This window comes from Curcuma longa, chromosome 10 (genome assembly GCF_044706935.1).
Source record: "Curcuma longa cultivar G26 ecotype Majalengka, Jawa Barat chromosome 10, ITB_CL_G26_1.1, whole genome shotgun sequence".
Lineage (NCBI taxonomy): Eukaryota > Viridiplantae > Streptophyta > Magnoliopsida > Zingiberales > Zingiberaceae > Curcuma > Curcuma longa.
In genome coordinates, this window is record NC_133870.1 from 6,883,173 (window position 1) to 6,909,386 (window position 26,214).

The 26,214-nt window shown below is 36.4% G+C and overlaps 3 protein-coding genes and 1 pseudogene across 4 annotated transcripts; 1 reads left to right on the top strand and 3 right to left on the bottom strand.

Moving 5' to 3' along the window:
- Positions 1-2,125: 2,125 nt before the first annotated feature.
- Positions 2,126-7,278, bottom strand: LOC141836226 (putative disease resistance protein RGA3; annotated as a pseudogene).
- Positions 7,279-9,760: 2,482 nt separating this feature from the next.
- LOC141836227 (disease resistance protein RGA2-like) lies at positions 9,761-11,493 on the bottom strand. Of its 2 annotated transcripts, none has more exons than XM_074723667.1 (2): positions 11,385-11,493; positions 9,761-11,191 (listed from the first exon to the last, which is right to left on the bottom strand). In XM_074723667.1, exon 2 carries the CDS (start codon positions 11,171-11,173, stop codon positions 9,977-9,979), a length of 1,197 nt encoding a protein of 398 aa, XP_074579768.1. In that variant the 5' UTR covers positions 11,174-11,191; positions 11,385-11,493; the 3' UTR covers positions 9,761-9,976. The 2 variants fall into 2 exon arrangements, with proteins under 2 accessions (XP_074579768.1, XP_074579769.1); XM_074723668.1 differs by having other exon boundaries at positions 9,761-11,178; positions 11,385-11,487.
- Positions 11,494-12,555: 1,062 nt separating this feature from the next.
- On the bottom strand, positions 12,556-17,466 carry LOC141836057 (transcription factor UNE12-like). The gene is made up of 7 exons (XM_074723462.1): positions 17,071-17,466; positions 16,833-16,922; positions 16,178-16,297; positions 15,707-15,772; positions 15,065-15,130; positions 14,249-14,323; positions 12,556-13,282 (listed from the first exon to the last, which is right to left on the bottom strand). The coding sequence occupies exons 1-7, from the start codon at positions 17,317-17,319 to the stop codon at positions 13,052-13,054; spliced, it is 897 nt and encodes a 298-aa protein (XP_074579563.1). The 5' UTR covers positions 17,320-17,466; the 3' UTR covers positions 12,556-13,051.
- Positions 17,467-18,878: 1,412 nt separating this feature from the next.
- On the top strand, positions 18,879-25,764 carry LOC141836165 (lysine-specific demethylase JMJ31). The gene is made up of 15 exons (XM_074723589.1): positions 18,879-18,970; positions 19,081-19,158; positions 19,492-19,575; positions 19,692-19,835; positions 19,936-20,004; positions 20,105-20,231; positions 20,782-20,854; positions 20,931-21,047; positions 21,809-21,928; positions 22,080-22,098; positions 22,884-22,956; positions 24,458-24,762; positions 25,043-25,158; positions 25,249-25,342; positions 25,578-25,764. The coding sequence occupies exons 1-15, from the start codon at positions 18,881-18,883 to the stop codon at positions 25,635-25,637; spliced, it is 1,569 nt and encodes a 522-aa protein (XP_074579690.1). The 5' UTR covers positions 18,879-18,880; the 3' UTR covers positions 25,638-25,764.
- Positions 25,765-26,214: the final 450 nt, after the last annotated feature.

A 26,214-nucleotide genomic window follows, 5' to 3' on the forward strand; every position in this document is an offset into this window, starting at 1 on the left:
CCATCCGAGTAAATTAGGCCTGCTGCCACCCACATGCAAACTAGCTTTTGCTTATTGAATTGATAATTTAATTTGAAGAAATATGTCGCAGCAGGAAAAACACCGCTTCAAACGTGGTGGAAGCATCTTGTAACTGAGTGTTAGAGCTGGGATGAATTCGTAGTTTAAATCTCGTGACATTTTCCATACTTCACTATTTTAGCGATCGATTTTTAACTTCGATCGCTATTTAGCGACCGAATTATAATTGATCGCTAATTTAGCGACCAATTATTAATTCGGTCGCTAATATAGTGATCGAATTAATAATCGGTCGCTTAGCGACGCAAGCGATCGCTCAAAATCAAATATCGATCGCTAAAATAGCGATTGAATTTATATTGGGTGGCTAATTTTAGAGTTGGATGGCACGTGAAGAATTTTAGCGAATCTTAGCGACCGACCTGAGATTCAATCGCTAATATATAACAATCGAACTACGCTTCGGTCGATAAAATAGCGATCGAACTCTGATTCGGTCGCTAAAATAGCGACCGAACTGGAGTTTGATCGCTAAATAATGGCTGAACCGAAGCTCGGTCGCTAACTAGCGATCGAACGGGAGTTCGGTCGCTAAATATTTCCCTAAAAACTCAATCTTTTGAAATAAGATACTCTGAAATAATTGAACTCGATAATCAATACTCGAATTCTTCTTGGTGATTTACACTCATCTCGAATAAAATCATCAAGTTTTTGAGGTTCTCCATCATACTGTATCCAGAGGGTTCGCAAGTGCTTGAGTTTACACACCATGTTAGCTAGATCATGGAGTTGAGCATCGGTACTGGTAATAGAAATATGTTAGCTAGATCATGGAGCGACATCTTCTCGGCTACTAGTCTCCTCCACGATAATAGAAAATGCAACTTTTTGATAGAATAAATATTACTTGATGATTGGATGAGAGTTAAATTTATTTGCCATAATTATATAATAATTAATTAACCTAGCTAACTTGTGCATTTATTTGAGAGTCTTACATAGAATCTCATTGGTTGACAAGTGATAAGAGAACTGTTACCTAAAAAACTATTACTTAGAAATCACGTTGCAAAGGACTGTCACATAAAAAGTAGCAGCGAGGGAATTAAAACAACTAAAAAGAGGATTCATATGCTGAAATTATGAGGATAAAGATTGATTAATTTAAATTAAGGAAACATATACAATGTTTGGGAAGGATCGGAATTTGCCCTCAAGGTATGGTGTGATGGTAACTAGTAGGACGTTTCTCCCAAACAATCAGGATTCGAAACTCAAGTAATGCATACATGCAACGTTCAAATAACTATGCTAATAACCATGCTTCTTAAATTTACTTGATGTGCAAAATATGTGGTCTGACCTATCTCATATATGAATCGAAAGACTCATACAATTCTAAACACATAATTTTATCATAGATTTATAGCCATTGTGAAAAATAAAATTAAATAAGGAACTTATAGATCCTGATCTATGTCGAGATTTAGTTATCCCTTGATGTTGTTAGAATCTATAGATCAAAAAGAGAAAATCATAGTAGAATATCTCTTTTTCAAATGGTAGAAAGAAGAGTTGTACTTGATAAAATATATGAACTTGTGAGATCAAATACATTGTTGGAAATTCTTATAGATTTGTTTGAATTAGTACTAAAACAAACCAATTGGAGTGATTAAGTTTCTCACAAGAGAAGAGAGGAGAGCTTTAGGAAGCTGTAAATGTACTTCAAATATAGTCTCTGTTCACATATTTTACCAAAAGTTGCAATGCTTTTAGGTTCAACTACAAGAGTGGAAGAAAAGTTTGATCGTCGTCTACTTCTTAGTAGCCATATCTACTCACTGTTGAATGTGGATCCGATAGAGACAACCATAAAGGATTAGCAATTGAATGATTTGGCTTAATGAGCATGAAAAGATATAGATGGTACATATGGACTTCTATTCAAGACTATAAGTCACCCTGCAAATATTTCAAGAGTTCAAAAATGTTCAAGAAAATTAATTTATCATGAAAACAAATAATATAAAGTCCAAATAGATAAATGTTCAACCACATAAGATGAATGTTCAACCACACAATTGTTCAACAAAAAATATAAGAGCTTGTAAATTCAAATACATTGTTGGAAATTATTATAGATTTGCTCCAATTAGTACTCAGACAAACAAGAAGAGAGCTTGAGGAATATGTAGATGCACTTCAGATACATAGTCTTTGTTCATATATTTGTCCAGAAGCTACATAATGCTTGTAGGTTCGACGACAAGAGTGGAAGAAAAGTTAAATCATCACCTATTCTTGATAGCCATATTGCTCACTGTTGAATGTGGATCTAATAGAGAAATTCAACAAAGATCAGCAATTGAATGTTTTCGCTCACTCAGCATGAGAAGATGTGTATTACCTTTGGGATTGATGGTACATATGATGTTGTTCTTTTCAAGACTTTAAACCACTCTGCAAACATTTTAAGAGTTCAAAAATGGACAAGAAAATTAATTTACCATGAATACAAATAATATAAAGCCGAAATAGATAAATATTCTCAGGACATTTTCAAAGGAAAACATCAAATAGCAAAAGATGAGATTATACTAAGTATAGCTAGCCATGATTATATTTCTTCAAATTTAATAAAATGCCCTTAGTCTCCCAAGAACATTATTAAGTTTCAATAATTCTTTTGCAACTTTAACAGAAGCATCAAGTAAATCAGTTGTGTGCCCTTCTAATGAATACATCAAGGTAAGTATTATCAGGGTATGGGTTCTTCTCTTCATGGTTTATTTTCAAAATGAATGGAAACAAAACTTAAAGCTTCAAAATTGATAACTTGCCCTTTTGATGAATGACCAGGTGTTGTGTTTGGTGATCATGAGGAACTCCAAAGCCTGCTGCTGACACAGTTGCAATTGACTTGAGCCTGAAGTGATACGAATAAAACACAAAATACACGAGATGAAAATTATTAAATAGCTCAGAGAATAAAATAAAGGCAAGCAATTTTAAAACGAACACAAGCAATTTGAGAAAACTTAGTCGATGGCATGGTTAGTGATAATGAGGTAATTCAATAAGCAAACACAATATGCAGTATGAACAAAGTGATGATTCCTTGTTAGCATTAACACACCTCAGCCTTGTCCTCTTCATCCATTTCAATATCAATGTAAGGGATGTGCTTGATGTTAGGCCAGTCCCGACCTATGTTCTCTTGGCAACGCTTCTTAAGCTTTGCACTGCATCCACGAATCGTCAGTTCCTCCAGTGAGGCAGGCATCCTGGGCAGTGACTTGAGTTCTGGAAGAGAATATATACTAAGAACCTTAAGCGATGAAAAGCTCTCCAAACTTGCAGGTAAAGATTGCAGATAAGGCATTTGTAGCAATTGTAAATCTTCCAGACACTCCTGATATTGCAACAACCACTCCTCTATCTCGAGAGGCACCTGGGGATTATCTGTTTTGTGTTGGAGAGAAAGAAACTTGTAGCCTTTCTGGAATCGGCAAAATGGGTAGATAGAAGATGTTGTCGATATCAATCTTTTCAAGTGAAGGTAATGTTCCCTTCTTTTTCTTTGTGGCACAGTGTTCTGTTGCTGTTGCAGAATTTTGTAGAGCGGAAAATGTTGTAGCGACTAATTTGGGGCAGCTGCTAAATATGCAACTCTCTGAGGGATGCAAGTGCCGTCAATGACTCCAATTCACATAATTCCTTACAATCAGAAATATCCAATGACTGCAACGCTGTCAGATTATGCAGATACTCCACGTTGGGAAGAGACACCAAATGATGGCAATCTGATACTTTCAACTTCTTGAGGGAGGTAAGGCCTTGAAGGCATCGACCCAATGACTCTTGTGAAATGTCTGAGTTTTTAAATTTCAGGGATTCAAGGGAGGAGGGAAGGATGTTAGCAGCTTTATTACTTTCAGACTGATAAAAAACTGAGGAAGATAATACTGCATGCTTCCTTGTCGTGTCTTTTAAAAAGTCCTCTGACTCAACCTCAGCAGAGAGGAATTTTGGACAATCAGAAATCTTCAGAGATTTAAGAGATTTTAAAATATATAAGCCTCCAGGTGAAGTCAAAGCTTCACCATCCGAAATACGCAAGTCTTGGAGTGCAGTCAGATGTTCCAGCTCACTTGCTAAAGGAAGTGATTTGAAGCCCGGAGAACAATGTAAATGCAATTTAGTGAGCAAAGTGAGACCTCGTAGATAACTTGCCAAATCTTTGTGTTCATCAATATTTTCAAGTTCAAGTGTTTCTAGTGACGACGGTAGGAGATTATCATCCTCTTCACCAATTGATCCAATCTGTACAATCCTTGGCCACTTGTAAATATAAAGGGATTTGAGGGACATCAGCTGTTGAAATCCTCCAAATGTCCTAGAACCATTAGAACACTTGTAGGATCGTGGAAGAGCTTCTAACTCCAAATCTTTCATTCTGAGATTCTCTATAGATAATGGAAGGTCAGGAATTTTCTTTAGTTTAGGACAATCTTCAATTTCAAAACTTTTGAGATGAGGGAACCATATATATTCATCCGCACCATTCCATTCCTCCAAGAGGGGAAGGTCACTAAACTCAAGTTCCTCTAAAATTGGAAATTGTATGTCCATCCGGTCAGACAAGGGACAACCCAAACTTCTAATAGCTTTCATGTGAACCAATTTTAGAAACTTAAGGCAGGGCAACTTCCATAGAGGGGGCAGCTCTTCCCAACTTGTACAAGCATATAGTCGAAGATGTTCAAGCCGAGAAAGAGATGGAGTATCCATCCATGGTGCAGCCCTACCACCTTTGTACCCTCTAATGATGAGTTCTCTAATTGTGGTATAGGGTTGTAGAGCCGCCAGAACCTCTTGTTGATCAAGGTCAGGATTACTTACTCCATCAGAATTCCACTTCAGTTCCAGTCTTGTGAGATGATGTTTCTTGACCAAGTTGACCATATTGACTTCTTCAAGACTCTGCACATTGGAAAGTTGTTGAATAGATAATTCACGGAGATTATCCATATTCATCAACTCATCAATTCTATATCCTGGTTCTGTGCCCACAGTGAAGCATAATTCTTGGAGGGATGTTAACTTTCCTACTTTAGCCACTGAGAGAAGTGCATTGTCTGGTACTTTGTATAAATGTCTTAAGTTGGTCAACTTGTTTGCATCTTTTGCCAGACGGGAATGGAATATGTCACCAATTAGAACTTGTAAAAAGTAGAACTTACGCATTGATAGCGATGGTAGAATAGCAGGAATTTCAAGAAATCGTATTTTTACAAAGTCACTGATGCTTTTCAAACACTGATCAGATACTCCGGAATAACTAAACTCTAAAATCAATACTCGAATTCTTCTCGGTGATTTACATGCATCTCGAATAAAATCATCAAATTTTTGAGGATCCCCATAATACTGTATCCAGAGGGTTTGCAAGTGCTGGAATTTGCACACCATTTTAGCTAGATCATGGAGTTGAGCATCGGGACTGCAGGTAATAGATATATGACGGATGGCATTGTAATCCAAAATGCGACTTGGAGCGCCATGCACAATTCTACAACATTCATAGCGTGAGACATGACAAGCAAGACTGTTCAACATATCATGCATAGTGTAATAGTCTCCTCCTAAATCATAGACAGAAAATTTTTTTCCACCAACTGTTGGTATGAAAATCAAAGAAAGATTTGTTGCACAATATATCAAAGCAAGAGTTAGCTATGTCCTCATCTGAGCCCTCCTCTGATCCTTCTGAGTAAATCAGGCCTGCTGCCACCCACATGGACACTAGCTTTTGCTTTTTGAATATGTAATCTTGAGGAAATATGCTGCAGTAGGAAAAGCACCGCTTCAAGCGTGGTGGAAGCATCACATAACTGAGTGTTAGAATTGGACTGAATTCACATTTTGAATCAAGTGGTGTTTTCCATAATTCACTTCTTGGAAATGCTCGTCCAGTGATCTGCTTCTAGTTTATTGTTCAATGCTCCTCCAATTGACTTTGCTAGAAGAGGTACACCATTCAATTTCTTCACTATTTCTTCGCCAATTTCTTTAAGTGCTGGGAATCTATTTGGGTCTTGACCAGCAAATGCATGCTCATAGAGGAGTGAACGACATTCATCATTTGATAAGCCCTGCAACATCATTGGCTCCATTGTGCTTCCTCTAATTACTTTTGAGACCATATTCGCAACTGAATTCAATCTAGTTGTTAATAGTATCCAACTACCCTTTTGGCCATGTAGCAGTGGAGCACATAGATTCTCCCATTGTGTCTGGTTTTTGTCATCCCAAGCATCATCTAGGACAAGTAAAAATCTTTTGGAATGTAACTCCTCCTTGAGCTTCTCTGGTAGCCGTTCCAAAATTTTGACATAAGATTCAGATCGGCATCAGTTGAACCCTCCAGAATTTTCTTCATAAGACTTGATGCATTCAGATCAGGTAAGGAGTCACATACCCAGATTTTGATGTCGAAGTGTTCCTTCTTCACATTTTTAAAATAATCAAAGACTTGTTTAGCGAGCGCAGTCTTCCCCATACCACCCATCGCTACCAAAGGAAGGCAATTCACATTCTGACTGATCTGAATTTCAGATTCTTCCACTGACTCCCCCAGCAAATACTGGATGATTATCCCTTTTTCTTTCTCGCGTCCTTTGAATGATAATACAGGCATAGAAGAAGTGATCCTACTTTGAATATGAGTCAACGGTAGAATCTCCTGCTGCATTTGTCCAGTGCCAATGCCACCTGTATGCCCCATAATTGCCAGAAAATTATGGGAACTTGAAACAGATGTGTTCAAGCTCTTCACGCATGTCCTTAATCTCTCAAGAATATCATCAAATTTCAGTAATCTTTTTGCAGCTTTAACAGAAGCATCAACTGTTCTAGAAAGCCTGTTTTTGTCACTGTTAGCTTTCTTCTCCAGTTCAAGATATTCCAGCTCGTCCAGCACTTCCTCAGCCTCCTCGATCCCATCCCTGAACTGCCACAACCACTCCATTAATGCTGGATTAGAAGATTCATACATCAATCTATCTTCAGCAAAGCCAACAACTGCTTGGATCTGAGGAAGTAAACTTTTGAGGCTTTCCAATTCTTCTTGCAAGTCAGTTTTCCAGTAGTATTGATCTCGCACATAAGCAGCGACTGCATCAATTAGTTTATCGATGACCTTTTCACCAGCCTTCTCCAGTATTGGCGAGATTACTTCCATACCTGCTGCTATTGATCAATGATTCTACATATAATTTAGATAGTATTCATAATCATCTTTCGTCTATTAAAAGAAACACAGTATAGAAACAATAATGAACAAAAAGGAAAAAGGGAAACATCTACTTGTTAACCAAAATTAAACTTGTTCAGACAACTAACTCTGGTCACCAAGAACAAAAGGTAAATGAACAAACAAAGCTTCAGCTATCGATCAATGATAAACTAGATATTATTCTTGATCTTCAACTTCCTAAAAAAACACATGTAATAGCTGAGATCTTAGAAAAACGAAAATTAGTAACACAAACAGTAAAAGGATAAAAGATCAGGAATATATCAGATCTACTTGTTGTTCACAATTAAACTTTTTCAAATAATAATAATAATAATAAATAGACTTGTTCAGACAACTTTTCTCTAATCTGTAGAAAAAAATGATAAATTGATATCGATCATTAGACAACTGAGAGAGAAAGAGAAAAATGCAGCAGAGATACTAAAGAAAAAATTGACCAAAAAAAAATAGAGAAGAAGAAAGTTAGCTTGATTACCTGGTTGAAGTTGTACAGAGCTCGAATGCTATGAAATGCAGAAGAACCAAGAAGACGACTTGAGTATCTGCGTAGATGTTGCCTGCACTTTCCTGTCAATTATCCAAGAAGACGAGTTGACTTTCTGCGTAGATGTTGCCTGTCCAGCTGCACTTTGCTAGCTGTCAATTAATTGGATCTGCATTATAATATGACCGTCGAGATCATGTGCCCATTCTTTGGACTTGTCATCCTTTGACTTTTCTATGATTGAAGTTGAACAGATCAACAGCTAGCTAGATCTACACAGGAAATAACAGTGAATTAGCCTATTATTTATCATACCGTACCTACATATTTACCATCAAACAGTAATTAATTCAATTATTATATAATTTATAACAAAAAATCTGATCTCATCAGAAGCAAATATGTAATAGAAAAAAAAAAAAAAAAGCAACAAAGAGGAATATATCAGATCTGTTTTGCCATAGAATAATAAATCAAGAAGAACCAACAACCAGAGCAGAAGAATTGCTTTGCTAAAGAGGATGAAAGATGGTTTAATTACCTGGTTGATGCTGAACAGAGCTAGAATGCTATCCTGTTAGATGTGAAGAAGAACCAGGAAGACAGAGTTAATTTTTCTATGCAGATGTTGCATGAATGTTGGATCTGTGTCCCAACATGGACGCCAAGACCATTGAACCCAGCTTTATTTTTTTGTTCTTGGAGTTTTCCTATGATTGACGTTGAACAGAGATCAATGGTACAGAGATCAGTGGTATCCAGTTAGACCATTGGCCACAGCTGTAAACTTATCGTCCTTTCCTTGACTCCTTGGTATCCAGGAGTTTTCCCATCATTGAAGTTGATGAGACCTCAATGGTATGGCCCAGTTAGATACCCATCATCAATTATTAAATTAAATTAACTCGATTAAATTAAATTACTTTATTAAATTGTAACTTTTAAATAATTATTTTATTATATGTAATTAATTATTTAATAATGACAAGTTACTTGTAATTTTGAAATACGTAAATTTTAACACTAAATTAATGTAACACTAGCTAATTATTATATATTTATCATATCATAAGTACTGCATATTTACTATTTTAATTAAATCATGCAGTAAAAGTAAAAAAATTAAGATGAAAAAAAAATTAATGGAATCATATGATAAATCCACAAGGCACAATTGAAATATAAAGTACTTTAGATTTGGCTTTAGATTTATTCTGCGCTCATTTCTTAAAGTAAAAGTAGTTAGTTTATCTTTTCTCCTACAATTCTAGATGATGGAATCATACATTATTATCTTACTCATCCAATTAGATTTTCATGAATTATGTGGGATAAGTTTGCTTAATGACATGATAGAATAATTAAAAAAAAAGACTATTTGAAAAGCTAGTTAATGATAACTTTACATGAATTCACCTATATAAGTCGCGGCTAAGGTTGCAAAAATAAAAACTTGAATACCACTTGTAAATAATCCAAGAAACATGACAACAACTATTAATTCATCAGCTAATATATTTTCTGAAAAGTCAAAAATTAAGAGATAAAGATTTTGTGAAATCTTCTAGGATGTTAATTGATAAAAGAATGGAAGTTGGTCGAATGTATTTTCCAAACTAACCAAATCCTTTTTTAACTTTTACCGACTTTTTAAAAAAATAAGAAAAATTGATTATCAAATCAACTCATCCAGCTTTTATAACGGGTGGAAAGTTAATTATGTATCAAACCATAAATATTTCATTGATAGATGGCGAAAAGAGTAATCACCAAATAAATAAAAAATACAAAAAAAATGTCAATAAGAAGAATTTTAATAAATCTACTGAACAACATAGAAATATGTTTGTGAATGGGATCAGATCATCGTTAATTTGAGTATCATTGATATTAATATTCAAAGTGATTATTTTTATATTCTTCTGATGCATCACATGAATTTTAGAGAAACATATATGAAAAGATATCCAATTACAGTTGCCACTAAAGTGCTTTGAAGTTAAGTCAGAAGCTGAAAACTTCAAAGAGAACTCTCCAACAAATTTATATGTATGAGAAAATTCAAAGGAAACAGATGCTTGTGTACGCACTGTTAAAGTTACTTCAAGAAGCACAAACAAAGTTGTTCTTCATGTTGCTTAAATTTATTTCTCCACTGACTCTGATTCTGCCTGAAGAGGTACACCATCTATTTTCTCCACTGTTTCATTGCCAATTTTTAGAGGCGGCGAGAATTCATTTAGGTCTTGACCAGCAAATGCAGGCTCATAGAGGAGTGAAGGACATTCATCTTTTGACAAGTCCTGCAACGTCATTGGCTCCATTGTGCCTCTTATTACACTTGAGGCCATCCTGGCAACTGATCTCAATCTAGTAGTTAATATTATCCAGCTACCCTTTTGGCCATATCGCAATGGAGCATATAGCTTCTCCCACTGTGTCAGGTGTTTGTCATCCCAAACATCATCTAGGACAAGTAAGAATCTTTTGGAATGTAACTCCTTCTTGAGCTTCACTGGTATTAGTTCCAATGGCCCAGATTCAGATCGGCCAGTTGAATCCTCCAGAATTTTCTTCATAAGACTGAATACATGAAGATCAATTGAGGAGTCACATACCCAGATTTTGATGTCGAAGTGTTCCTTCTTCACGTTTTCAAAATGATCAAAGACTTGTTTAGCAAGCGTAGTCTTCCCCATACCACTCATCGCTACTAAAGGAAGACAATGCACATTCTCACTATCTTCCACTGACTCCCCTAGCAAATATTGGATGATCTTCCCTTTTTCTTCCTCACGCCCCTTGAATGATAATACAGGCAAAGGAGAGGTGATCCTACTTTGATCAGTCAACAGTAGATTCTCCTGATGCATTTGTCCAGTGCCGATGCCACATGTTTGCCTCACCAGAAACTTCTCGACATCTGAAGCAGAGGTTTTCAAGTTCTTCACACATGCCCTTAATCTCTCACAAACATCATCACTTCTCAGAAATCTTTTTGCAGGTCTAAAAGAAGGATCAATGTCACTATCAGATTCCTTCTCGAGTTCAAGATATTCCAACTCATCCAGCTCTTCCTCAACCTCGTCGATCACATCCCCGAACTGCGGCAGCCACTTGATTAATTCTGGATTAGATGATCCATGCGAAGTTAATCTGTCTTCGGCAAAAACAAGAACTTCTTCGATCTGATGCAGTAAGCGTCTGAGGCTTTGCAATTCTTCTTGTAAGTCAGTTTTCCAGCAGCAGTGATCTCGCATATAATTAGTGGCTTTATCAATTAGTTTATTGATGACATTACTTGCAACTGCCTTCTTCAGTATTGGCGAGATTATGTCCATAGCTGCTGCTATTGATCACTGATTTTAGATAAATTAATATTCATAATATCTTTCGTCTATTAAAAAACACATAGTAATTGGGATCTCAGAAACAAATGCATATAGTAACCTGAAATCTCAGAAGCAAATCTGTAATAGAAACCAAAAGCAAGAGCAACAAAGAGAAATATGCAGAAGAATTGTTAAAGAACAAGAAAGATGGTTTAATTACCTGGTTGGCAACAGAGAATAATTGGACAACGGAGAGCAACGGCGACGGTGGCGTCGGTAATAGTCCCGGTGGTGACGACAACGGCGGCGGTATGCGACGTCGGCGGCAATTTAGGGTTTGGGAGAAAAAACAGTTTCGGCAATAGAAGGGAGAGGAGAAAAGCTTGCGATGTTTTAATCGTACTTTGGGGGAAAACCCCAATAACATTTTGAATTTGTACATAAGTCCTTTTTAATTAATTAATTTATTTTTCCTACGATATGATAGTGAACTACTAACGATCAAGTATATAAGATATTAAATATATTTTGTTAAGTAAATCCACTTAAACATCCAGAAATATACAGATTAATTAATGAGAGGATGATATAATATATATCTTATAAATAAATTTAAATAATATGGATGAAAAGATTAAATTATATAATAAAATAATAATAAACAGATTATATGATATTTTTAGTCACTAAGATAGTTATGATGTATTATTAGATGTTATTTATTATTTATATATTTAAAATAAGATTTTAGAATCATGGCCAATAAAATTTATTATGTCACATAAAAATGATGAAGAACTAAAATAACTTTTGACAGTCGAGACAAAAAAGGTATCAAAATTTCTAAGTCTTGAGATACTTCATTTTTAAAATCATTTATTTTTATTAAATATTAAAAAAAAAATTCTTCCGTTCAAAGAAATGTGTATAATCTCTTATAAATTTCAATTGGGTAATGATGAGTCATTGAAATTACATAGCGAAATGAAACATCCGATAGAATTTGAAATTAAATTTCTAAAACACAACTATTTAAATTTTATTTAAATTAGAACACCAATTTAAAATTATTTAAATATATTTATTAAATTAAAAACATATATTCTTTTAATATCTATTCATAGAACATAATTCTTTTAATATTCTAATATTAAATTTTTTTAAAAAATCATTAATTAAATTTATTTTTATAGAACATATTTTCCGTAAATCCTTTTAAGTCTAAATGCACATTTGACCATTTTTATCAAAAATCACTTAACTCATCTACTACATATTCGAAGATTGCCAAGCATGCTGTTATAAAAACGAAAGATGCAACAAAGCTATATGCAACAGTGATAGAACAAGGCCTAAAGCTGAGGCACAGGTCTCTGTCCATCTGATGAGTGACTTCAATCAAAAGCACATCCACTACAATGACAAGCACAAGAAAGCAGCAAAGAAATACAGCCTTTTATAGAGATCACAATCATCACGATGAATGACCTTGTCAACTGGCTGGCTTTCAATTCTTATGCATAGTGTGTAAATCCAAGCACTATCAATTTAGCTTTTGATTAGCACGCCGACCCACCCCAAAAGTATCCAGTTAGTGCATTACAGTAGCCCACTAAACAAAGCAGACAGACACAGGGGAGATCTATCTGGTAGTCTCTGCCGTTCAATAACACATTAAAACATATGCAGTTAAGTAGAGTCTAAGCCGGCCGTGTGTTTGCGATAATACATACACTTTTGACAAAATGTAGGGTGAGCATATGTGATGTGAACATCTTCTAGCAGTCGCGAGACATACAGGAGGATCCTTTAGGTGTGTGGGGTTGGATTGGATTGCTGTTGGAGATACTGATGGAGATATGGATTAGCTTATGTTGTATATATAGCTTATGAAAGAGGATCTAGTTCTGGCTTGACTGTCTTGGATTCAGATTGGTGTCGGTTATCGTAGATGGCCATGGCGAGCGAGATTGGCATCATGCAGAGGGCTTTGGACTGGAGGAATTGCATTGCAGCTCCGATATCTTCTTCCATGAGCTTCGCAACTTGCCTTTCTGTGCCATCAGTCGACCATTTCTCCCAAATATGTTGTGTGGTGCCGCCAGCACTAGTTTCACCCTTGAACAGCAAATTCACTATGTTATCAGATAGAAATATGAATAAATTCCATGGAATTGCATGAAATTGATTCCTAGAAGCTGAACAAGCTAGACGTGGAAAACTGAGATTCAAGAGGTCATGATGAATGTTTAGAAAATATTAAGAAACCTTTAGAAAACAAAAATGGTGTGAGAACATTATGATTAGGAAGTGCTTCACACCAATTTTGGAGAAACGTATATTAAAAGATATCCAATTACAGTTGTCACTAAAGTGCTTTGAAGTTAAGTCAGAAGCTGAAAACTTCAAAGAGAATTCTCCAACAAATTTATATGTATGAGAAAATTCAAAGGAAACAGATGCTTGTGTATGCACTGTTAAAGTTACTTCAAGAAGCACAAACAAAGTTGTTCTTCATGTTGCTTAAATTAACTTGAAAGTCCTGGATTTGCAGTGATTTCAATCACTTCTTGGCAACTACAAAACTCCACCATTTAATACTCATAAGGAAAGAACCATTGTTTAACCTGCTGTACGAGTATGGCCTACCATTGTTTAACTGTACAAATAAATTGGACAATTGGATTGAGTCAGGTGCCTTACCACACACTGTAAGTAGTTATTGTCATTATGGTATATAGATGGTACTTCTAATTGTTTCTTGGAAGTATAAAGTTTGTTCATATACTTTGAGCATTTTTCAATCGCATCTCAACTAGAATTGAAAGGATACTCATGCTTTAGTTATGCTTGAAAATTTATATAGACATTAGCACTTGGAAGAGATGTTTTACTCAAAAATTAGTATTATATTAAAATGTATTACTAATGTTAGCAACCTTGGCAAATGCAACATATTATTTAGCATATGAATTGCAAGTAAATCATAGTTATTTGAGATAAAAATTCAGCCTATCAATAGAGCAACAGTAGAAGTCCTTGCATGCCCTATTCCACATGCTATAAATTACCAAGAAACTTTACCTCCACCTGCACAGGGATTTCAGCTACCAGCTGTGCAACAGCACCAGCACCACCTAGTCTGCTCATGCTTAGAACCTGATATCAGTGGATAAACACATTTGTGTAATGAAGTTTCCAACTTTCCATTTTAGAGCAAACCTTCAATATATTTAAAAAGAGTGATTCTGAATGTAATTATATGAACACAAGATTTATCATGAGGCAACTAGGAGTTCAAGCTTATGAAAATAAAACAAAGATGTTGTGAACAAAACATATAACTTGTTCCACATGCAATTTCGGAGAGAGAGTTGCTTCCTAATAGCAAAAGTACTCCAGAAATGCATTCCTGAATAAAGGTGCCTAGGTTGAATGAGATATGCTCAGTCTAATTGTTGAAAATGGCCTTAACCTTCACCAAGACACAAACATGGCCAGAAAAAATAGGGGCTTATCAGTAACCATGGAATACAGTCCAAACCTTCATCAAGTTATAAATGTCAAGATCCCTATGTTACTTATCAATTTAGAGAAAAAAAACATAGCAGTCCATCCCCATTGTGTTTCTTTTTTGGATCTTAGATGGATATGAGATACCAAAGTACCGTGCATTGTTAAATGCCCCTAAATGTCAACAATGCTTGAAGCAATTGGAACCACAAGAGCACACTTAAGTTTGTTATTTCAGAAAAACAAAACTGTCAGCCAGTACACAAATCTAGAAGAAAAGGGAGTGTAAGGTAATTGTCTAAGAATCTTTTTCAAGGGCAAGCACTGTATTTTCTTTCATAAAACCAACTAGAAGGATTAATTTTATGGCGAATGATAGATATTTACCTTCACTTGAAGCCTCAAAAATTTAACATAGTCTAGAATCTCATCAAGCATTGCTGCTCTATCAGTCTGCATATGATAGTCAGTAAACTTTTAGTACATAGCCAAGGAATCAGGTGTTCACAATTGTCATGGTCAGGCTTTTCAAAATAGACTAAGTGGATCACTGCATTATCTTTTGCCAAAAGTTAGATGCCCAAACACCTTTTTGTACTGAAAGTCATTTATACAATATATTTAACTATAACAGAAAAAATATAAGTTATTTTCAACTTAAAGCAATCTCAACAAAGACAGTGAACTGACACTTTCCTTTAGCTTTGTTGGATTATGACACATAACAAGACAGTGGAAGTATGGAACAATTAAAACGAAAATCACTTTCAGCATATATATTGCAGGGCAAATACTAAAGACAATATTCAGATAAAGCATTAAAATGAACAGAGGGGGAAAACAGCATAGTAATGTTCCCCTCCGAATGATGACATACTATAGAAAATAAACTATATTAATCTTCAAGCAAACAACGCAATTTAATTTAGAAGTACTCTACTTTCTGAGATTGCATGACAAACTGATTTATACTTTTATTGTAACAAAGTGTGCATCAAATATAAGAGAATCAGAGATTTCAATGTTGACCTTATTTGTGTTGGGAACCAATTCTTGCAAAGCTCTTAGCCTTTCTGCTATTCGTTCTCTCCGTTGCTGCAACCACAAAAAATATAAAATAAGAGGCAATGCTTATTTGTACTGATACAGTATCCATTAAACATAGGCTAAAAATCATCTTGAATATGAAGTTACTTTCAGCAATTTATTCAAACATCAAAAAATAGATTAGACAAACCAAGCTAATTAAACACCTAGTCCGCATCGTAGCAACATATGAAAACCATGAGAAATTCTAGTATTAATAATAATTACTGGTTAGTGGCCAGAAATAACATGAACTCTGTGGTACAAAAACAGATCTGTGTCAAGATAACCATGAATTAACTAAAATCCTCATAGTGTGTTACTATTTTAGAGAGAAGTCTGAATTATTATCACAACTCAGCCAATGGGAAGAGGTAGATATCAGATGCACTATGCAGGAGGACCAAGCATTACCCGCTCAGCAATGCTATGAGGGTCTGTGGCTTGACCACGCCTTGCTCGCACCTTTGGTCTTGGAGCTGGAGGTTGTGGCATTGCTGTGATTCCACCTTGCTTCACTTGACCATGGAAAACCTGTAAAACAATGGACAGAATGAGGGCATAAATCATATATTATACACCATTAAAACATGTGAACTTATTCTAGGCATAGACAATAAACTAATTAATATTTATGCACTGGATGGTACATGAAAGAGGAGCATATAAAGCAAACACAAAGATGAAATCCTGGTAACTGATACATAGAAGAGCGAAAAGGAGAGTGTACTCATCCTCTTTTCTGTAAAAATAATTAACTCAAATTTGACATGATGACTTTTTACCTATTATCATAAATAACATTAAATTTCACTCGACAGCGCAGAGTACAAACTAAGATGGTAAAAACTCATTATTTGTATCCTTGAGTGGGTTTGATCAGAAATGGAAAATGTTTTTGTTCCCTATAAGAGCTTCCAATGATACGAGATCATCAGTAGAATTTGAACCAAGTAGGGGAGAAAGGAAAAAAAAATCAACCGTTTCAATATTCCACAAGAGGGTCATTGACCACAAAGAGAAATAAGTCAAAAATAACCAAAAAGCAAGTTTGTCGAGTACCAATCACCTGCGGAGGAGGAGTTGGCTGGACTTGACGAGGGTGGAGTTGCCCAAAGCCCGCCGGAAGCAATCCCGCCAACTGCATCGACTCTCTCTCCTGCTCCACAGAGTCACCGAAAATTCCCCAAACTCATCGGTAACGACAAACGAACAACTTGAAGCAAAAGACATGGGATTCGACAAGCCCATCGCTTCGTCGAACGTGCAAACCCGGTAAAAACAATAGGAGAAAGTGACGCGCTCACCGCCTTGGGGTCGATCCCCTCATGGAGCCGATTCCCGACAGACGAACCCTGCTCCAAGCTCAGCCCCAGAGGGAACGCGATGCCACCAGCAGCAGCGGATGGTCCATCGGCGGAGCTGCGGTGGAGTGCCATGCCGGTTCCGAGCGGAGCCTCGTCCCCAGTTCCGTAGGAAGAGGGCATGGCAAAGATCTGCTCCAGGAAGTCATCACCTAGCCCCTCCGGCGGTGGCGGCGGGGCCTGACCCGCCATGGCGATGACGCTATGAGTGCGACGGCGATGCGGAGGGTCGGAGAAGGAGGGGAGTTGGGGCTCCGAGGAGCTCAAAGCGCATGGAGGGGAAGAAGGAGTGCGAGGGAAAGAGGGAGGGTTTGGTGGTGTGGTTGGAGGAAAGGGAAGTGGGCGGTTTGTTTATTAAATAGAGCGACACTGTGAGGGCACAATAAAATTAAAGAGGGAGGGGTGAGATAATAAAGAAAGTTTGGGGGGAATTTTGTTAATAATGCGTCTCGCCTTCCCCATCAGCTCCGGTGAACTTGCTGGAAACTTTGAAGGCAGAGATCGACCGGAGAATAATGCCGCCGCCGCCTCCGCTGCCAAAGCTGCTCTCATCCTGGGCTACTACGGGGGCCTGCATGTAGTCCGGTCGCCTCCAGGGCGAAACGTTGATGCCCTTCTTCTTCAAGCTCTGTCCTGCCGCCGCCGGCACGAGGGCAACGATCCGCCAGAGACAATCGGATCGGCCAAATGAACAGCGACAGGAGGGTTTGGAGGACGGAGCGGTAAGACTTGTTCGGCTGCGCCACCTCGAAATCCGACTTGAAGTCCACGTCCATCAGGAGAAGGTGCCAGCCTCCGTCGGTCGCTACCACTGCGTCGACGTACTCATACTCCCTTGCAGGAAAAAGATCCCGGGATATTTCAAAATCGTGCTTCGTGCTTGCAAAATCGAAACTTTTGGGCAAATTAAGGAACACACACGCTGCCTTGATCGTCTACGCATCCACCGGGGCATCTGCCTCCCGGGCCTCGAAGTCGTCGTCGAAGTTGGCGTTGAAGCAGATGCACCGTCCCCGCAGCAGTTTCTCATGGCTCCCTTCCTCGCTGAAGCGGGAAACCATCGCGTCCAAATCGCCGACGTCGTCCCTCTTCTTCTCCCTCTTATCTCCAGCTCCGGCGAGCTTATCGGAGGAAGAAGACCTGATCACACTAGGAAACTGCAGAGCCGCTTCAGCCGCGACTTGGCCGCCAGCTTCGTTAGGTCGCTTCTCCGAGCAAACTCTACAGCCCCGCCGGAGTCGATCGGCTGTATCTTCATCTGGAAATGTACCGCTCGAGCGATCACCACCAAAATGCTACCTTTCCTTCCTACTCACACCGATCTCCAACTACTCCTCTCACTAAAACACCAATTTCAACAATTCTTTTGACAGAGAAGAAAAACTCCAAAAAAACCCCACTAAATAATAAAAGAACCCCCGTCTTTAAGGTTTGAGCAAGAGGAACGTGTTCTACGTCGAATTTCCGGCGACGGTCGGCGTTCGGCCGCCATTGGTTCCGCTCATCCGAAACAGTAGCCTGTGGTAAGGTATTGATCAAAAGACTATACTACCCCTATAAGGAGTAATTTGCTATTAATCAAACCTTGAGAATATTTTGAAATTGTGAAATCTGAGGGCGTATTTGATAATTTTTCTACTTTTATAATGAAATCACTAGATAATTTTTTTATTTTCAAAGACAAAAATGTAAAAGGCGTTCTATTTCAATTTGGCCCAAACCCAAATCTTAATCGACTTCGACCTCGAATCCAATGGACTCGTCGCTGCGCGCCCGCCGCTTCGATGAGCTCCCCTCGCCGGCGGATTTCTCTTCGAAGATCGAACCCGCCAATGTTCCGGCGGTATTCCATCGTTTCCTTCTCTTTGTTTCCTCTCGTGTTTTCATCTCAAAACTGCTCCTTTTACTTTGTTCTCGGGTGTGATCTAGGTCGCATATTTCCCTTATGTGTAGGTCTTTCATGGTGCCGTCAAGGATTGGAGGGCCATCACCAAGTGGAACCCTTTTGATGGAGGCCTCGACTACTTGGAGGTCCATTTTTCCTCCTCTGTGCTATGAGTTCCAGTTTCTGATATATTTGAGGAAGCAGGAACTTAATTGAATATTTCGAGAGGACTTGATACTTTGATTAGGTTTTTATAAGTATTTTTATTTACAATTTTATTGTACTTTCTACAAGCAATTTGGTTGCTTGCTATTTAAGTGAAATAGAGCAAAATAACTGTAGAAAAGAAATGGTTTGAATAGGTTGTTTAAGTAACTATTGCATGTTTACTGTATTCTCTACAAGCAATTTTTGTTATTTGTGTGTTCTAACTAGTAATCATTATGTTGTACTTTAATTTAAGGGCAAAATAACTGCAGGAAAGAGCTGGGTCTGCTGTAGTAGAAGCTATGCTATCAAGATCAGGGTGTGTTTTTTATGGTGATATTAGAAGTCATGAGAGAGTATGATTCTCCCCTCTCAAGTAGTGATTTGATATTGACAATCAAGCATATCGATTTGCTTCCTGTTCCTAATTTTTGCAAGCTTTGTTAAAAGTTCCCCTAATGTCTGCTTATAGGTACCCATATCATTCTCTACATTCATCACCTCTTGCAAGAATTTTCTTCAGACTTCTGATGCTCCTCCAGTGATGTCTTTAGCTGCATCTGCCTGCTTGGAAGATGCAAGTTCAGATATACTCGGTGAACTTTATGTAGCTCAGGTTGGAAACTGTTCATATGTACAAATGTACTTTAGCTCGGGGTTTTCTTCAATGATATCTTTTGTTTGAATGTGACAGAATGAACTTCCTTTATTAACAGGTTCCCATATTGAATATGGAGGATAAAGAAAGGTGTCCTTTACAGATTCTTGCAGAAGACATTCAAACAGTTATGATCTGCCCTTTTATTTGTGTCTGTTACTATCTTGCTTTCAGTTAGGCTGTATTTGAACTTACATAACTCTACATGTTCATGCTGGTCGATGCAGCCTGTATTTTTACAGAAAAGCACATTAGCATCTATCAACTTCTGGATGAATATGTCCAAATCCAGGTCAAGCACACATTATGATCCCCACCATAATCTGCTTTGCATGGTTTCTGGTTGCAAAAAAGGTTCTATGTTTGCTCTTTGTTTACTTATTTGACAAAACAACTCATCTCTTCAACTCTTCCAATGCTGGAACAATCTATGTTCTTGTAATTTATCCCTTTGCATTTAGATGTTATAAAAAGTACCAAATTGTAATTATTCGCTATAACTCATGCCTTTTCAGGAATATAATGTCATTGGGATGATAATGCCATTGTTATTATTAGGTTTGAACTCCCTTGTTGTGGACCTGTGATTTTCAAGTCCATTTCATCATGGATTAGGCTGTTGTGCATTTTATAAGTGCTCATTTAATTTTAATTCTTTGCGCTATGGTAATTAAATTTTCATATTGATTGACTCAAATGCCTGGTTCTGTTAATTGTTTTTCTACTCTAGATTTTGCTACCTCAACTCCTCATAGTCATGCCTCCATTTTCAGTTTATTTTGAGTTGTATGAGCAATCTCATCTAACCAAGTTCCACTAGTGTGAGACATGATTATTAAGTCAATATGAGTTTCAGTAGTATGCTTATTGATTAGCCAGTTATAAAAGTTCATTTCTTTTTCAGTCGTCTTGTGGCCTCCTTCTGCATGCCCCATCTTATACCCGATGCCAGTATATGGAGAGGCCTCAAACCATAGGTATGATGTTCTTTTACAACACAACTACCCTACAAAACATTGCATAACCATTTAAGTGTTCCAATTTTCTTTCCAGTGCTGTTAGTATAGAAAAACCTGATCTTTCTCTTCATCCGAGAGCTGTTCACTATGAGGAAAGTTCCCAAAAGATTATTCTTCGCCCTGGAGATGTTCTTTTTATTCCTGAAGGATGGTGGGTTTTTTTCTCATTAATTAATTATTACTTCATGTAACTGTCTTCTACACTATAATTCTTTACATCTGCATTGCAAGCGATTTTCCTTAAGTTTGAGGTGCTCACTCCGATTTCTAGCAGCAATGTAGTGTCTCTAGGAAATGTTTAGTTACCATACTGCAAGATTTGCCTCGCAACTGGTTGTTGAACACTAAATCTACAGAACTCTGTGCTATTGCTTGAACACAGCCACGACATTTAGAAGTAGAAAGGCAGCTTCATACTAATTATCAAAAGAGATAATATGTAATATTTATGGATGCAGATTCTTGTGATCAGGTTGGCCTTACTCCAACCTTCAAAATGCTGGTGGGCATATCCTTTTGTATTGTCTTTTTTGCACCTATACAAAATAATTTTTAACCTAATTGTCTAATGCATGAGAAGTTGCTGAACTATAAGAATTCCAACTATAACATTAGTGCTTGATGGTTCTATTCCAATATATGCTAAACATTGAAGGATACGATCTATATGAATCACAATGAGAAAAATATTTCCAAGATTGGTGTACATTTGCCTTATTTGACGGTTGATGCTAATTTACAACTTTAAACTTTCAACATATATTTACAGATTGGTTTCACTAAAATTAGTCTGACCTTTTGACATCCAGGAACTATTGCATTGTTTCTTCCTAATTCACATATTTTGTTTCTTTAGTTTGAACTATTGTTTGTTTTCTCAGTTGTCTCTAATTAGAATGATGTTTTTATCAGGTTCCATCAAGTTGACAGTGATGATTTGACAATAGCTGTGAACTTTTGGTGGAAATCAGACATGATGTCTAACATGGTGGAACACATGGATGCGTACTATTTGAGGAGAATACTAAATAGGTATGATCTTGCATTATCACATGCTTGCTTTGTATTTGTAAATCTTGAGATACTAATTTATTTGGATCTTCTAATGCAACTGCCGATGTTCTCTAATGAGAATTTTTTTTTTTCCTTTTTCTGTTTGCCATACTACTTTCCTGATGAGCAGATTGGTGGCAAAGGAAATGGTAAGCATTCTTTTAAGTCAGTCATTGTGTAATTGGTAGATTCTTTCTTTTCTTTTCCTTTTCCTATGCTGTTTAGTTTCCTTTTTCTCCTATCTTTGGTGATTCTCTTGTTGATAATGAATTGACTTTCCTTTTGTGATTGCGATGACTTCTACCTTGTCTGTCTTGATCTTTTGAATTTCTCCTTGTTTCTCCACTTCGTCAATGAAGCTACAGCTAATGGCGTCCAATGATCAAACTAATCACTTTAGTAAATGTATTGCTTAGACATCTGGTTCATGGGATCATGGGGTTAGATCAAACAATTGAAGGGCATTGATCAAGGTGGTTCTTTAACTTGTTTAATAATGAAAGGGTGAAGTATAAAAATTGAAGGAAAAGCAGGGAAAGAATTAGACAGGTAAGAAAGGAAAAAACAAACAAGAGACTCAAGAAACAAAGTACATTTTGTCTTAGCCAAAAGGTTAAGATTGTGACTCTAGGTACTATCCTTGGTGTATCCTTGCTTGCATCTTGGTCATGCCAAGTGTCAAGCATGTGAATATTTATAAAGAAATAATTTGTTGGCTATCAGCAGCCAAAGTGCTGCAAGTCTGCTTGCTACACATGACCAATCTCAGTAGCAATCTCCACCTTTGTCTTCCATGTCCAGTAAGGTGTATGTATGCCTTTTTTGGTGAAATATGTATTTTCTTTGCAGTTGTTGATGTCATTTAGTTTCTTTACCTGTTAGATTATACTTTTGATTCATGTAAACTGTTCTATGTTCTGTGGGAATAGGACAGAATCAAACATTACATGAGCAAACTGGTGGAAGTTCTATGGAAAAATATCAGCTTTGTAGTGAAGCCACAGAAGGTTTGTCCAAACCATTTAAATTGAATCATCCCTGAATTTTGAAAATTATGACTTTCATGACTGTCTTCATGTCATCCTCTTATAGAATTCAAATCTGATTGGGAACTGAATAAAGTTTCTTTCTTTTATTAATATCCAGATACTTAAATGAAATGGCAGATTAATCAACCTTTGATATCTAATCACATCAGTACTTATTTGGATTTTAGTTAGTAGTTGCTTTGCTTGTGAATATAAAAAAAGATACAGATTTAAGAGATGTAGATTACAGTTCTGTACCCAGTTTTTACATGCCTACTATGTTTCAGCTTAGATCTTTGTAGAAACATGGGCATGCATGTGTCCTATTGCTTTGGTGTTGATACAGAATACTAGTGCTTCAAAACCATTTTCTTTATCCAAAAACATGTTGGCCATTCTAAGATTGAAGTGGTTTTTTAAATAGGTAATAGAGGTTCTTTGGAGTTCCACAATATTCTCTTGATACATGTCAATTAACTAATGTTTGAATATGGTTAAATTCTGTAAGGGCCTTATCGTGCCAGCCTAGTTTTGGATTGATTTCATCTCTTCAATCTCCTCCCATTTAGCCTATTACTTGCAAAAAAAAAAAAAAAAAAACTACTAATTTCACTGTCAATTCGGTTACTACTATTTAGAAACAACTTGAAAATGTTGTAATAGTAATATATATATAGTTACATACTAATGTTATATAGTTATTGTTATATTTCAGTTTTAAGTAAGCTAGAAATACATATTAATGAATTGAATTGGATTCACTCGGATCTAAGATGAGCTTAATAGATGGAATTATGGTTGATTTTGTGCTCGAATTGAGCTATCAGGATTTTTGGGTTCGGTTGAATCCTTTTTAACTGAACTGAATTTTGAGTTTAATTTTGACTGATTAGTTTTGATCCAAAGTAAATGGGGATGGAAGTTGCTATTAAAATTCCTTTTTCCAAATGAGTTAGTTGACGTATTCTGTTGTTCAGATGAGTAAATTTTGTCGTAATGTTGTCAAGGAACGAATACTACTTTCAGCTTCATGATGTGTTGGGATACTTAATGTATGCCTCCAGATTCTTCTAGAATATATGCATAATCTACTTTAGCAAGACCTTACTACAGAACAAATGCAATTGAGTGACAAGATACAATTTTGTATCTTGTATATTCTTTTGTATTTTTAGTTTCAGGAAATAAATGATATGGATAGTAGTGAAAACCTTATCAAATCTAGAAAAATTAGTTGAGATTTTAGTATAAAATGTGTCTTAATCATCATTGAAATTATAATATAATGTTGTATATATATCTTAATCATCATCATATCAAGTCATGTTCATCCCAAATCTCAACTATTTGGGGTCAGCTAGGACTCTTATCCCACTATCGAACTGTATGCAGGACTGTATAAAATTATATATGCCTTAGGGCCTCACATTAATCATATATGTATTCTATTTCAATAATGATATTCTTGTTGCTTGATCAGGAAATCATGGATCTGATCACTATAAGCTGAGAGATAATCCAAAAGAAAATGGGAAGAGCAATGGAATTTTGCAGCAGTTGGAACCCCGTGGACTTGATATGATACATGAACTTGTATCTTTGGTTCATGATGCTATGAACAGCAATAATCTAAATCAAGCTTCCACTTCAAAAGATTTGATTGATACAACAGATGAAAACAAGATTGTAAAGGATAGTTCACCTATGTTGGTAAATGATAGAATTGCAAACATCCTTTCAACTGTTGAACCACTTGTATTAAGAAGCATCTTGCTCACAATGGTGGTAAGCATCTCATTTTTTTGTCTTTTATTTTAACGTCTTAATTTAAACAGACTTTGTACATGCCATGATTCTTTGCTATGAAAAGTGAGCATGAATGACTAACAAGAGCTGTGCAATTTTGTTTTGTTTTTCCAATAGGAAAGTATGTTTTTTCCCTGCAAGAGGCTGATTAAATCACAAATTCTTCTGCTTGATTAAAAATTTAGCATTTCTTTGAATCTTCCATGAAATCCAAGCTATTTTTTTCACTGAGTTAATGACAAATTTGCTATCATTTTAGCAAAATTTTCCAAGAACACTGGAGGCTCTTATCCTCTATATGCTTTCACCAAAAGGCGCAGAAGTTCTCACAAGGAAGTTTGACCAGATGGATCAACAAACCAATAAAGAAGCACAGTAAGAGGGTTTCCAGTTGACCTTTTAATTTCTAGATATACCATGGAGGATCCAAACCAACCCTCATTGTTTGTTGTCCATGCTTTGCAGGGCTGAGTTCTACCGTTTGTTTTATAGTGTATTCGACGATCAGTTTGCTGCAATGGATGTGATACTTAATGGGAAAGAATCATTTGCCTTCCAGGTACTTTTGTGTCTCTTGTGTTCTGCATCGATTTGATTGCAAGTCTTGTATTCTTTGAGGTGAATTGCCATGTCTATAACCTGTTATCTTTGAGAAAGATTGTTCACGAGAGAATCATTCCTGTGCTTGAAGCTTCAAGTTCATCATTGATATTGAATCATTTCCCCTTTTCCTTATTCTTCAAAGAATCACTATTAGAATGAGAACAGTTTACAAATATGGCATTGCATTGCAGGCATTCAAGAACGTATTGGATAAGTATGTGGGAGTGCATCTTGGCCAGCCAAATAAATAGTTTTCCGGGTTAACACTGATCAAGCCATTGCATATAAATATTGAAATTCTATAAAATTTTGGAGTTCTACTGGATCATTTCAAAAAGGATGCGCTAAATTGGAGTTCTTGTCATCCTTTCAGGTTTTAATAGGTAATGATGATGTGTTCTTGTTGATTAATAATTGCAAGTTATGTTTTCTGTGGCCTTGATGATGTTCTACATTATAAATAAATGCAATCTTTCTATTTTGTTTTCAGGGCTTTCCTTTTGTAGTTACTCTTGCCATGCTGCAAAAATCTACAATCCTTACGGTTAATCATCAAGGATCAGCTATAATTATGGGCAATTATTTTCCAGATTTTTATCAGAAAAGGCTTTTTTTTTATTTTTTTCCTTCTTTTTTTTTTTTTAGATTGTTGTGTGAACTTGCAAATTGTTATTTTAGATTGTAATTGTGGATGATGACTGGTAAATAAAACTGACGCCAATTCAGTTTTGAACTAGAAAAGTTTTTGTGTATTTGTTCATGTAAAGTTGTTGCTTCCATTCTTTTCCTTTTACAAGGAAAATTGTAAAAGTGAAAAAATAGGAAAAT